Source organism: Crocodylus siamensis, chromosome 6, assembly GCF_052110815.1.
Source record: "Crocodylus siamensis isolate JL-2025a chromosome 6, ASM5211081v1, whole genome shotgun sequence".
In the NCBI taxonomy this organism is placed as follows: Eukaryota; Metazoa; Chordata; order Crocodylia; family Crocodylidae; genus Crocodylus; species Crocodylus siamensis.
Window position 1 is genome coordinate 4,043,819 of NC_143400.1, and position 9,720 is coordinate 4,053,538.

A 9,720-nucleotide genomic window follows, 5' to 3' on the forward strand; every position below is an offset into this window, starting at 1 on the left:
GGGGGGGTCACTGGGGGGCGGTGCTTGGAGCTGCGGGGTGGGGTCCCTAGGGGGGGTTGGGTGCTGGGGGCACCTCCCTGGGCTTCTGGGGGGGTGTGGGGGCTGGCAGGCCCCGGAGGACCTGGGGGGTCACCGGGGCCTGGAGGCTGCGGGGCCCCTGGACGGTTCCTGGGGGGTTGCAGCAGGGAGTGGGGGTATCTATCGCCCCCCACTCACCCCCCGGCCCCCCCAGATTACCGCCGGAGCCTGGCCCGGGGGCACCCGCTGGTCTCGGCCGTGGAGCAGCGCCTGCAGGAGCTGCGGGGCCGCCTCGGCCCCCCGGCGCCCCCAGCCCTGGGCCCCGAGCCCCCGGGCCCGGCCCCTCCCCCGAATAAAGGCCTGTCACCTTGACGGAGGGTCCCGGCGCGAGTCGGGCTATGCCCTTACCGAGGGCGGGGCGGGGGGGGCACGCCCAGGCGGGACACGTCCCCTGACCTTCACCGCGGGACCGAGCGGCGGCAGGTACCGGGGCCGCGGGGTCTCCCCAGCCCCGGGAGCGGGGCGCGAGCCCGGGGGCCCTCCAGGCCCAGGGGGGAAGCCCGGGGGGCTTACAGGGGCGGGAGGAGGGCGGCCGACCCGGGCGCCTGGGCTCCCTCCCAGCGCTGCGTGACCTTGAGCTCGTGCCCTTGAGCTCCTGCCTCAGTTTCCCCCCGGGCGGCCGCTCCCCGCACTGAGCTGGCGGGGGCGTCGGGGGCCGTGGGGGGGTCCCCGGGGTCCCCCCGTGCAGTGTCCACCCCGCCCCCGCCGGGAGGGAACCCAGGAGTCCGCCCCCAGCAGCAAGTGGCCGGCAAGGCCCCGCCCCCTCATTGCTTATGTGTGAGGCTGTGACACGCCCCCTCCGGCTGCGCAGACAGGAGGCGGGGCGGGCTCCATCCTTTGCATGCGGCGTGGCCCCGCCCCCGGCGCCTGACATTTGCATAACGCCCCGCCCCCTCTCCGAGGGTTCCATCATGGCCCCGCCCCGTGTCCCTGGATTGGCATAACGCGTCGCCCATCGCACCGGGGTTCTGTCATTTACATACACCCCTCGCCCCCCCTTGATTTGCATAACTCCGCCCCCGAGGAAAGCGCGGGGTCCGGAGCCCCCGCCCTCATTCGTGCCTCGTCGCATAGCCCCGCCCCCTCGTTGGCTATGCATGAGGCGCGGCCCCGCCCCCCGTGTCAGCTGGCCCTGCCGAGGGAGCTGAGCGCCCCGTGTCCTTCGCTGTCCTCGGGGCCGGCGCCGCGGAGCTCCGGGCTCGGCCCGGCACGGTCAGTGCGCACGCGCGGGGGGCACGTGGGCGGGGGAGGGTCACGTGAGGCGTCTCGCGTGGCAGCCGGGGTGGGGGGTTCAGCACGTGGGAGGGGAAGGACACGTGTGTGCGTGGAGGGAAGGGTCACGTGGGAGATCCCGGGGTCAGAGGCCCAGTCCCCTGCGCGGGACGGGGCGTGCCCGGGCGCCTGGGTCCTTTGAGATAGTGGTTCCCCCTCCCCCTCCCCCAGGAGCAAAGGCCGGGGCAAAGGTCGCCCTGGGGGCGGGGCCTGGCGCGCCCCTGGGTGGGGGGGAGGGGTGACGCCGGGGCCGTGACGCCTATGTCCACCTGCCCTGGGTCTGGAGCCCCGCGCCAGGCAGGGGCGCAGGCATCGGGGTCCGACCGGGAGCATGCAGGCAGCCCGGGAGCTACAGGGGAAGCAGGTGTCCAGACTCGCCGGCAGCGGGGCGTCCAGGGCGGGCGCCTGGGGGTGGCTGCCGGAGAACCTGGGTGTCCGGGGCTGACCCTTGCCCCCGCAGGCTGGCAGCCATGTCCTCGCGAGACTCGCGCCTGGGGCTGCACATCAAGACAGAGCCGGCTTCACCAGGGAGCCCCAGCCCCCCCCACCGGCGCCACGGCAACGGTCCCGGCCCCACCCCGCCACGGGCCCCAACGACCCCCACGGCGCTGGCCCCGACCCCCCGGCTCTGCCTCGTGTGCGGCGATGTTGCCTCTGGGCTGCACTACGGGGTCCCGTCCTGTGAGGCCTGCAAGGCCTTCTTCAAGCGCACCATCCAAGGTACCCCCGGGGCCCCTCGCTCCCGACCCGCAGCCCCCCGCTCACCCCCCACGGGGCCCCTCGCTCCCAACCAGCACCCCCTTCACAGTGGTGGCTCACTCCCACCCTGCAGCCCCCACCCCGCACAGCGGTGCCCTGCGCTCCTGCCCCAGAGGGTGTCTCCCGGATGGGAACGGGGCATTTCCTGGGCCTCATTAACCCTCCCTGGTGCCCCTTACCCCCAAGTCACAGCTCCTGCTGTGGGTCTTCTGTGGGTGGGAGTGGGGGATCCTCTCTAACCAGGACCCCCTCCCCCAGGCAGCATTGAGTACAGCTGCCCGGCCAGCAGCGCCTGCGAGATCACCAAGCGGCGCCGCAAGGCCTGTCAGGCCTGTCGCTTCACCAAGTGCCTGCGCGTTGGCATGCTCCGGGAAGGTAGGGACTGCGGGTTGGGAGTGAGGGGCACCGGCAGGGCTGGGGGGGCAGGAGCTCTGGGTCAAGAGTGAGCTCCAGTGTGGGGGTCCAGGCTACCTCCTGCCCCCCCTTGTTCTCCCCCCCAGGGGTGCGGCTGGACCGGGTTCGGGGGGGGCGGCAGAAGTACAAGCGCTGTCCAGAAGCTGACGGGACCCCCTACCCCAGCCCTCCTGTCCCCTCTGTCATCATGGCAGCCAGCAAGAAGTCCAGTGAGTGTGCATGGGTCTGGGGGGCTGTGGGTTCGGTGGGGTACCAGCAGGGCTGGGGGGGTAGGGGTCAGAGGTCACCCTGACCCCTCTTGCCCCCACCCAGCCCCGCTTCCCACCCTGGTGTCCCACCTGCTGGCAGCCGAACCCGAGCCCCTCCTGGCCATGCCTGACCCAGCTCTGCCTGAGGGGCCCCCACGCGTGGTCACAGCCCTGTGTGACCTAGCAGATCGTGAGATCGTGGTCATCATCAGCTGGGCCAAGAACATCCCCGGTGAGACCTGACCTTTGACCCCCTCCTCCGCCTCTTGCTCCCAACCCGCACTATCTTCTAATGCTGCCCCCATCCCATCTAGGCTTTGCAGGGCTCTCCCTCCCAGACCAGATGAGTCTGCTGCAGGCGGCCTGGCTGGAGGTGCTGGTGCTGGGCGTGGCCTGGCGCTCGCTGCCCGGGGGAGCTGGGCCCGACCCTCCCGCGCTGGTTTTTGCCCAGGACCTGGCGCTGGATGGGGCGGGGGCACGGGCAGCCGGGCTGGCCGAGTTGGGCGCCGCCCTGGCTCAGCTGTTGGCGCGGTACCGGGCCCTGAGACTGCAGCGTGAGGAATTCGTCCTACTCAAGGCCCTGGCGCTGGCTAATGCTGGTGAGTTGTGGGGGACAAGGGACTGCAGGTCAGGAATGAGGGCCACCACAGGCAGGAGGTGGGGGCCATGGGTTAGAAATGAGGGGCACTGGCAGAGCTGGGAGGTGCTGCAGGTTGGGAGCGAGAAGCACCACTGGGGCATGGGGGCTGTGGGTCAGGAGTGAGGGGGCACTGTGGGGCTGCAAGGGAGCAGCACCCTGACTTCTGCCCTCTGTGTGCAGACTCAGTGCACCTGGAAGATGGGGTGGGCGTGCAGCGGCTTCGGGACGGGCTGCTGGAGGCGTTGGCAGCACTGGGAGGGGCAGGCCGCGCCGGGCGCTTGCTGCTGACACTACCCCTGCTGCGGCAGACGGCTGCCCGGGCCCTGCGGCACCTGCAGCGACTGCAGCTCGGTGCCCGCGGTCCCCCCCACAAGCTCTTTCTTGAAATGCTGGAGGCCATGATGGACTGACAGATGGAGCCAAGCAGGCCCACATGCCCTACCCCCCCTCCTCAGGGACCCCCAATGGATCTGGGGGCGGACAGGTGGGGTGGGGGGGCAGGGGAGTGTGGACAGACACACACACAACCCCACGGAGACGTACAGATCTGGGGAGGATGGACTGGACAGAGTGGGGTTGGGGGGGGGAATCCATTGGACAGGAGCTGGACAGACAGATGGATTGAAGGCCAGACATGGATGGTCAGGGGCAGGGGTGATGGACGGACACATGGACAGACAGACTGGGGTGGAAAGCAGGGGATAGTGGATGGACACACGGGCAGCTGGGTGTGGGGAGAGGCAAGACAGTTGAACTGGACCAGACCAGGGTACAGACAGACAGACAGCCTTAGGGCTGACCCATGGCCAGGCTGCACGTCCTGGGTGGAGGCAGACAGCGGGATGTGGTCTATGGGTGTGTGTGTCCCTGGGGGACTAGACAGAAGGACAGATTCTGTTGTGGGGACAGCTGGGAAGCCAAGTCCCAAACCCCTGGAAGCCATAGACCCCTGATTCTCTCCCCCCCGCCCCAGGTCAGGGGGGCCTGAAGGGAGCTCAGCACTGGATGGGGGTCCCCCCACCCCCTTAAAGCAATAAGTAGTCCTGGGCACTGTGGGCAGGGGGGAGCTGGGGCTGATCTCCACTGGGGACCCCAGGACTGCCCCCCTATCCCCAGCTTGGGGGAGTCTCAGGGGACCCCCCCCCCAACGCAATAACCTTTGTGTATATAGCAATAGCCCTTGTCTGGGCTGAGGGGGTCAGCCCCATGTCCCCTCCCACCAGGGCTTGGAGATGGGGCCTGGGTTAATTTATGGAGATGTACATATGCTAAATACCTCGGGGGCGGTGGCAGGATCCCCCCCCCAGCCCCAATAAACCATGGAGATCTCAGACACCCCTGGCTGCTGTGTCTTCATTGTGAGGATGGGGGGCCTGTGGGTTGGAAGTGGAGGCAGGGACAGTACATCACAGCTCTCCACTTCAACCCAAGCAAGCTTTATTGAAGCAAACAGACACGGTCCACCCGACCCCCACGCAACCCCCTCCCCCATCTCCCCCTGCCTCAGTCCTTCAGGTCTCATCCTCAGTCAGCAGCATGTTAGGGATCCCCTTGGTGATGGGGAACTCACGCCCTGAGTCCGGGCAGCGCAGGACACCTTCCACCACCTCCACCTGTGGGGGAGGGGAGCAGTCAGGCAGGGCTGGGGTCACCCCAGGCAAGAGCCCAGCCCTCCCACCCCCTCAGCATCCACAGCAGTCTGGGGGAGATGGGGTACGTGTGTGAGGGGAGGATTTAGGGTGTGACACCTCTACTGTGAGGGGGGGTGCCCCTTCCCTGAGGAAGGGAATCTGGGAGGGGCTGTCAACCCCAGGGGTAAGGGGGAGGCTGGGTGCTCAGCCACCCCTGGGGGAGGGGGTGTCTGGGGGAGTCTAGGGGTCTGTAGGGGGTGGGGGATGGTATAGGGGCCCTGTGTGTGGGGTGCAAGAGGGGGTTTCCAAGTGTCCCTGAGGGTCCGTGGTGGTGGTGGGGGAGAGGGCACGGGAAGTCGGGGGAGGGTGCTGGGTGGGTCAGGGGGCCCGTAGTGTCGTAGAGGTGGTGTGGGTCTAGGTGGTCTGGGGCAGCTTAGGGACCTATGGAGGAGGTCTTGGGGGTTTCCAGGGTCCATGCGAGGGTCTGCATGGGGTGGGAGGAACTGGGGGCATCTACGTGCAGGGAAGGGTCACGGGGGCCTCACCTCCAGCAGGACATGGTGCAGGCGCCGCAGGAAGTCCTCGTTGCTCTCGTAGTCAGGGGCTGGCTCGGGTGGCAGGTCAGAGCCATGCCCCAGCTGGGGGAGAGGGGGAGGAGTCACCCGCAGGGGGAGGGGCCAGCCCTGAGTAACCACACCCGCCCCACTGCCCTATGACCCCCTCATTGCCTGTCCCCCGGCCCTTCCCACCTTAAGCCCCGCCCCCGCACTCACGCTCTGGGCCGCCTGCAGCAGCGCCGCCCACTGCACCTTGGGCACCATCCGCGCCACGAACTGGGCGTTGAAGTCCACAGAGCTCAGCTTCACTTCCGTGGCCTGCAAGGGGGTGGGGTCATTCCCGCTGGGCGCGGGGCCTTGACACTAGGGAAGGATTTGGGGATCCCCATGGGCGCCTGGGGGGCGGGGTACGGGGCGTACACTTCGCGGGAGGTCCCGCGCAGTGTATGAGGGGACGGGGCCCGGCCACGTGTGGGGCGGGGGGGGCAGTGCTAAACCGGGGAGACCTCCCGTTGAGCACGTGGGGGCGGAGCCACAGGGGTCCACGTGGAGGGACTGAGCGTCCGTGGGCACGTGGGGGGGGCGGGTGACGTCACCTGGATGCCCAGCGGGTAGCCTCCGCCAGGCCGCAAGCCGCGCACGTGCGACGTTAGCAAGTTGTGAGTCAACAGCTTCATCTCCCGCAGCGCCACCTGCTCCGCTCCCGCCGAAAGCCGGGTGACTGCTGGTCCAGGCGTCTTCAGTGTCCGTTAGACACCACTTCCGGTCTTGGTGTGCTATTCGGGAAGGTCCGGCTGGGAAACCCAAATCCCAAGAAAGAAGGTTCCGGCACGCTCTGGTTCCGGCGCCTTCCCATCAGAGTAGGAGGGTATTCTGGCGGAGGTGGGTGGGAACCGAGATGTGCAAATGATATACACATCGTATGCAGATTAATCAAAATGTATGTGAGCGGATTGAAAGTCCCTCCCGCCCTTTGCACCATATGCAAATGAGATGCAAACCAGCCCTGATTAAATATCGTCCCCTCATTTCCTCCAGCGCGAGCCAATGTTATGTCAATCAGCCGTGATTGAAACCCTCCTCCCTTCCCTTCCGCCGCCTGCAAATAAGCTGTGATTGAATAGCCCCTCGCATGCAAATCATCCGCGATTGGCTCCTCCTTCCACTGGCTGCGCCTTAACCTGAGATGGGGGGGGGGCCTGAAGTGACCTCTCTCCATGGCAGCTGCCACTCAGGGAGCTGTCATGGCAGCCGCGCGCGGGGGGCGGGGTTGCCGCAGGCGGGCCCCCCCCCCCCCGGCCCAGGCCCAGGCTGTCCGGCCCGAGGAGCGCGAGGAGCTGCTATGGCGCCCATCCAGGTGAGAGCAGCCGCGACCCCTTGCCCCGTGCATGGCCCCTCCCAGTGCAGCCCCCTCCCTCCTTCCCCCGGGTCCCTGGAGTTGGGAGGGCAAGATGATGGGTGGGGGGTCCTGTGGCATCCAGGGGCTGGGCACAACGGGGGGGGCATAAATGGTGGTGGGGAGCTATGGGAGGATCTGGGATCTTTTGGGGCCCCACGGCTGCACGGAGTGGAGCGTCTCCTGACATAGGAGCTGTGGTGTGGGAGGGGCTGGGGAAAAAGGGGCTGTGGAGGGGGGTCCCTGGGGCACAGACTGTGTTGGGGGGCAGGGCTCTGTCTCTGCAGGCGGGGGGGTGTTCCTGGCACTGCTGCGCTGGGCTGGGTTGGGGGGGGGCATTGTGCAATCTACTGGGAAACTCCAGGGAGTGGCTGAGCCGCAGCCCATGGGCGAGGGATGTGACTGCTTCCCCTTTGGCAGCCCCAGCCCCCCCTTATTCCCATAGTGGATTTCAGAGCTGTTGGGGGGGGGTCCTGGCTGTGCTGGGACCCCCCCATACCTCCTCCTTCCCCCCTCAGGTAGGAGACCGCCTGCCCAGTGTGGAGGTGTTCGAGGGGGACCCTGACACCAAGGTGAACCTGGCCACGCTCTTCCGGGGCAAGAAGGGCGTCCTCTTCGGGGTGCCTGGTGCCTTCACCCCTGGCTGCAGCAAGGTCAGAGCCTTCCTGGACCCCCCCCCCACCCCAGCGCTGATGTGCCCCCACTCCCCCTCTACAGCCTTAGTCACTCCCCTGTGCCTCCCAACGCCCCCCAGACCCTACCCAGTACCTTCCTGGGCCCTCTTAGTTTCCCCCATGCCTGCCCCCTCCCTGCAGCTCCCTCTATTCTCCACTGCCCCCTCAAATCCACCTGTAACATCTTTTGCTCCCCCCCATGCACCAAGTCAAGCTTGCGGGGTGTTGGGGGGACTGGGGCTGGCTTCCTCTTGTGTCCCTGGGCCCTGTGAGGTCAGGACCGGGGCTAGTGGGCGCTGTCTCTGGGGGGGTCCCTGATGCCCCCCCATGTGTGCCCTCCCACCCCAGACGCACTTGCCGGGGTTCGTGGCAGAGGCCAAGGCGCTGCAGGGCCGAGGCGTAGACCTGGTCGCCTGCCTGGCCGTCAACGACGTCTTTGTGGTCAGCGAGTGGGGCAAAGCTCTTGGCACCCAGGGCAAGGTGAGGGGGCCTCAGGGGATGGGGAGCGGGGGCCAGCATGGGGGGTGGGAGATGTTTTGGAGGTGGCAGGTGGGGGGGTGGCCTTGGAGGGGAGGGAGGTTGGGGTCTGTTGGGTAAGGAGGGCGTGGGGGGCAGGATGGCAGGGAGGAGGCAGCTGACTGGGGGGTGGGGCAGGGGAGTGTGGTGGGGGCAAGCCAGTGGCGGGGCAGAGAGGGGGTTTTCCCCTGCCCTTGCCTATTTCCACTGCCCCCCCGCCCCCCCATGCCTAGGGCAGTTGACTCAACTTCCTGCCCCACCCCCATTCCTGGCAGCCCTGGTTTGCGTAACAAGGGGTTGTGTAACCATGGGGGACTGTTTCTGCCCCCACCACACTAATCCTCTTTCCCTTTCCCCTCCCCCAGGTGCGGATGCTGGCTGACCCCACCGGGGCCTTTGGGAAGGTAAGCTGGGTGTGGGTTGGGAGTGAGGTGCACTGACAGGGTGGGGGAGGCTGGGGGTGGGCAGGGCAGCAGAGGGCTGCAGGTCAGGAGTGAGGGACACCAGCAGGGGGCTGTGGAGTGGGGGTGAGAGGCACCAGGGGGGCATCAGGCCGGATTGGGCTCCCCGCTTTCCCTGCTGACCCTCCCCCCTTTCCTGCTTCCAGGCCACTGACCTGCTGTTAGACCAGGACCCGCTGCGCCAGCTCTTTGGGAATGACCGCCTCAAACGGTGAGGGCCCCCCCAAAACAAGTCCCCCCTATACATGTGCCTGCAGCCCCCCTTCCCAGCATGCAGCATGGCAGCTGGCTGCAGCTGGGAAGCAGGGTGATAGGAGAACACAGGGTGGGACCCCAAGGCCTGTAGGGTCCCCTTAACTGCTCTGGGGTCCCCAAATTTTGGGGGGTCCTTGTGGGGGGTTCCCAATAGCAGTGGGGGATAAGGGGGTTGTTGAAGGGGTTTTGGGAGGTGTGGGTGCTTTTGGGGGGTTGGGAAGGGTCTGGGGAATCTCCCTCAGCCCTGACCCCCCCATATCCCCATAGATTCTCGATGGTGGTGGAAGACGGGGTGGTGAAAACCCTCAACGTGGAGGCCGATGGCACCGGACTCACCTGCAGCCTGGCTAGCAACCTCCTCTCCCAGCTGTGAGGGACCCAGCCGTCTGGGCCCCCCACCCCATACCCCCGCTTTGATCCAAGAGCCCCATTGAGGCAAGGGGTGGGGGTGTGTCTTGCTGCTGCAGTTCCTGATTTGGGCCTGTAGGGGGCGCACAGGCTCCACCCCTAAGCTCTGGCCCTGCATGCTGCTGAGGCCCCACTCCTGCACCCCCACTTTGCCGAATAAATGGCTCTGTTCAGCTCAACCTGTGTGTGTATGATTGGGGGCTGTGCCCTGAGATGGGGCTGTAGGGCTGTGGTGGGGTAGGGGGCTCTGGATTGCCCCAAGCTGGGCTCAGGGGTACCAGGTGCTGTCCAGACCCCCCAGGCCAGGATCAGGGGGGTGCTGGGCGCTGGCCAGACCCCCCAGGTTGGGATTGGACCAGTCAGCGGTAGGGCTGGGGGTGGAAATGGGTCGCATGGTGGTGGGGGCCGGAC

At 67.4% G+C, this 9,720-nt stretch overlaps 3 protein-coding genes across 4 annotated transcripts; 2 read left to right on the plus strand and 1 right to left on the minus strand.

Moving 5' to 3' along the window:
* Positions 1-448: 448 nt before the first annotated feature.
* ESRRA (estrogen related receptor alpha) lies at positions 449-4,744 on the plus strand. 2 transcript variants are annotated; one of them, XM_090055081.1, is made up of 8 exons: positions 449-501; positions 1,153-1,290; positions 1,811-2,070; positions 2,368-2,484; positions 2,610-2,732; positions 2,836-3,003; positions 3,086-3,370; positions 3,592-4,744. In XM_090055081.1, the coding sequence occupies exons 2-8, from the start codon at positions 1,172-1,174 to the stop codon at positions 3,819-3,821; spliced, it is 1,302 nt and encodes a 433-aa protein (XP_089911207.1). In that variant the 5' UTR covers positions 449-501; positions 1,153-1,171; the 3' UTR covers positions 3,822-4,744. The 2 variants fall into 2 exon arrangements, with proteins under 2 accessions (XP_089911207.1, XP_089911206.1); XM_090055080.1 differs by lacking the exons at positions 449-501; positions 1,153-1,290 and having other exon boundaries at positions 1,332-2,070; positions 2,576-2,732.
* An 87-nt stretch (positions 4,745-4,831) lies between these two features.
* TRMT112 (tRNA methyltransferase activator subunit 11-2) lies at positions 4,832-6,400 on the minus strand. Its single transcript, XM_090055213.1, has 4 exons — positions 6,196-6,400; positions 5,816-5,917; positions 5,588-5,680; positions 4,832-5,024 (listed from the first exon to the last, which is right to left on the minus strand). Exons 1-4 carry the CDS (start codon positions 6,274-6,276, stop codon positions 4,923-4,925), a joined length of 378 nt encoding a protein of 125 aa, XP_089911339.1. The 5' UTR covers positions 6,277-6,400; the 3' UTR covers positions 4,832-4,922.
* Positions 6,401-6,804: 404 nt separating this feature from the next.
* On the plus strand, positions 6,805-9,488 carry PRDX5 (peroxiredoxin 5). Its single transcript, XM_090055170.1, has 6 exons — positions 6,805-6,956; positions 7,514-7,648; positions 8,018-8,149; positions 8,551-8,589; positions 8,793-8,857; positions 9,169-9,488. The coding sequence occupies exons 1-6, from the start codon at positions 6,942-6,944 to the stop codon at positions 9,272-9,274; spliced, it is 492 nt and encodes a 163-aa protein (XP_089911296.1). The 5' UTR covers positions 6,805-6,941; the 3' UTR covers positions 9,275-9,488.
* The last annotated feature ends 232 nt before the right edge of the window (positions 9,489-9,720 follow it).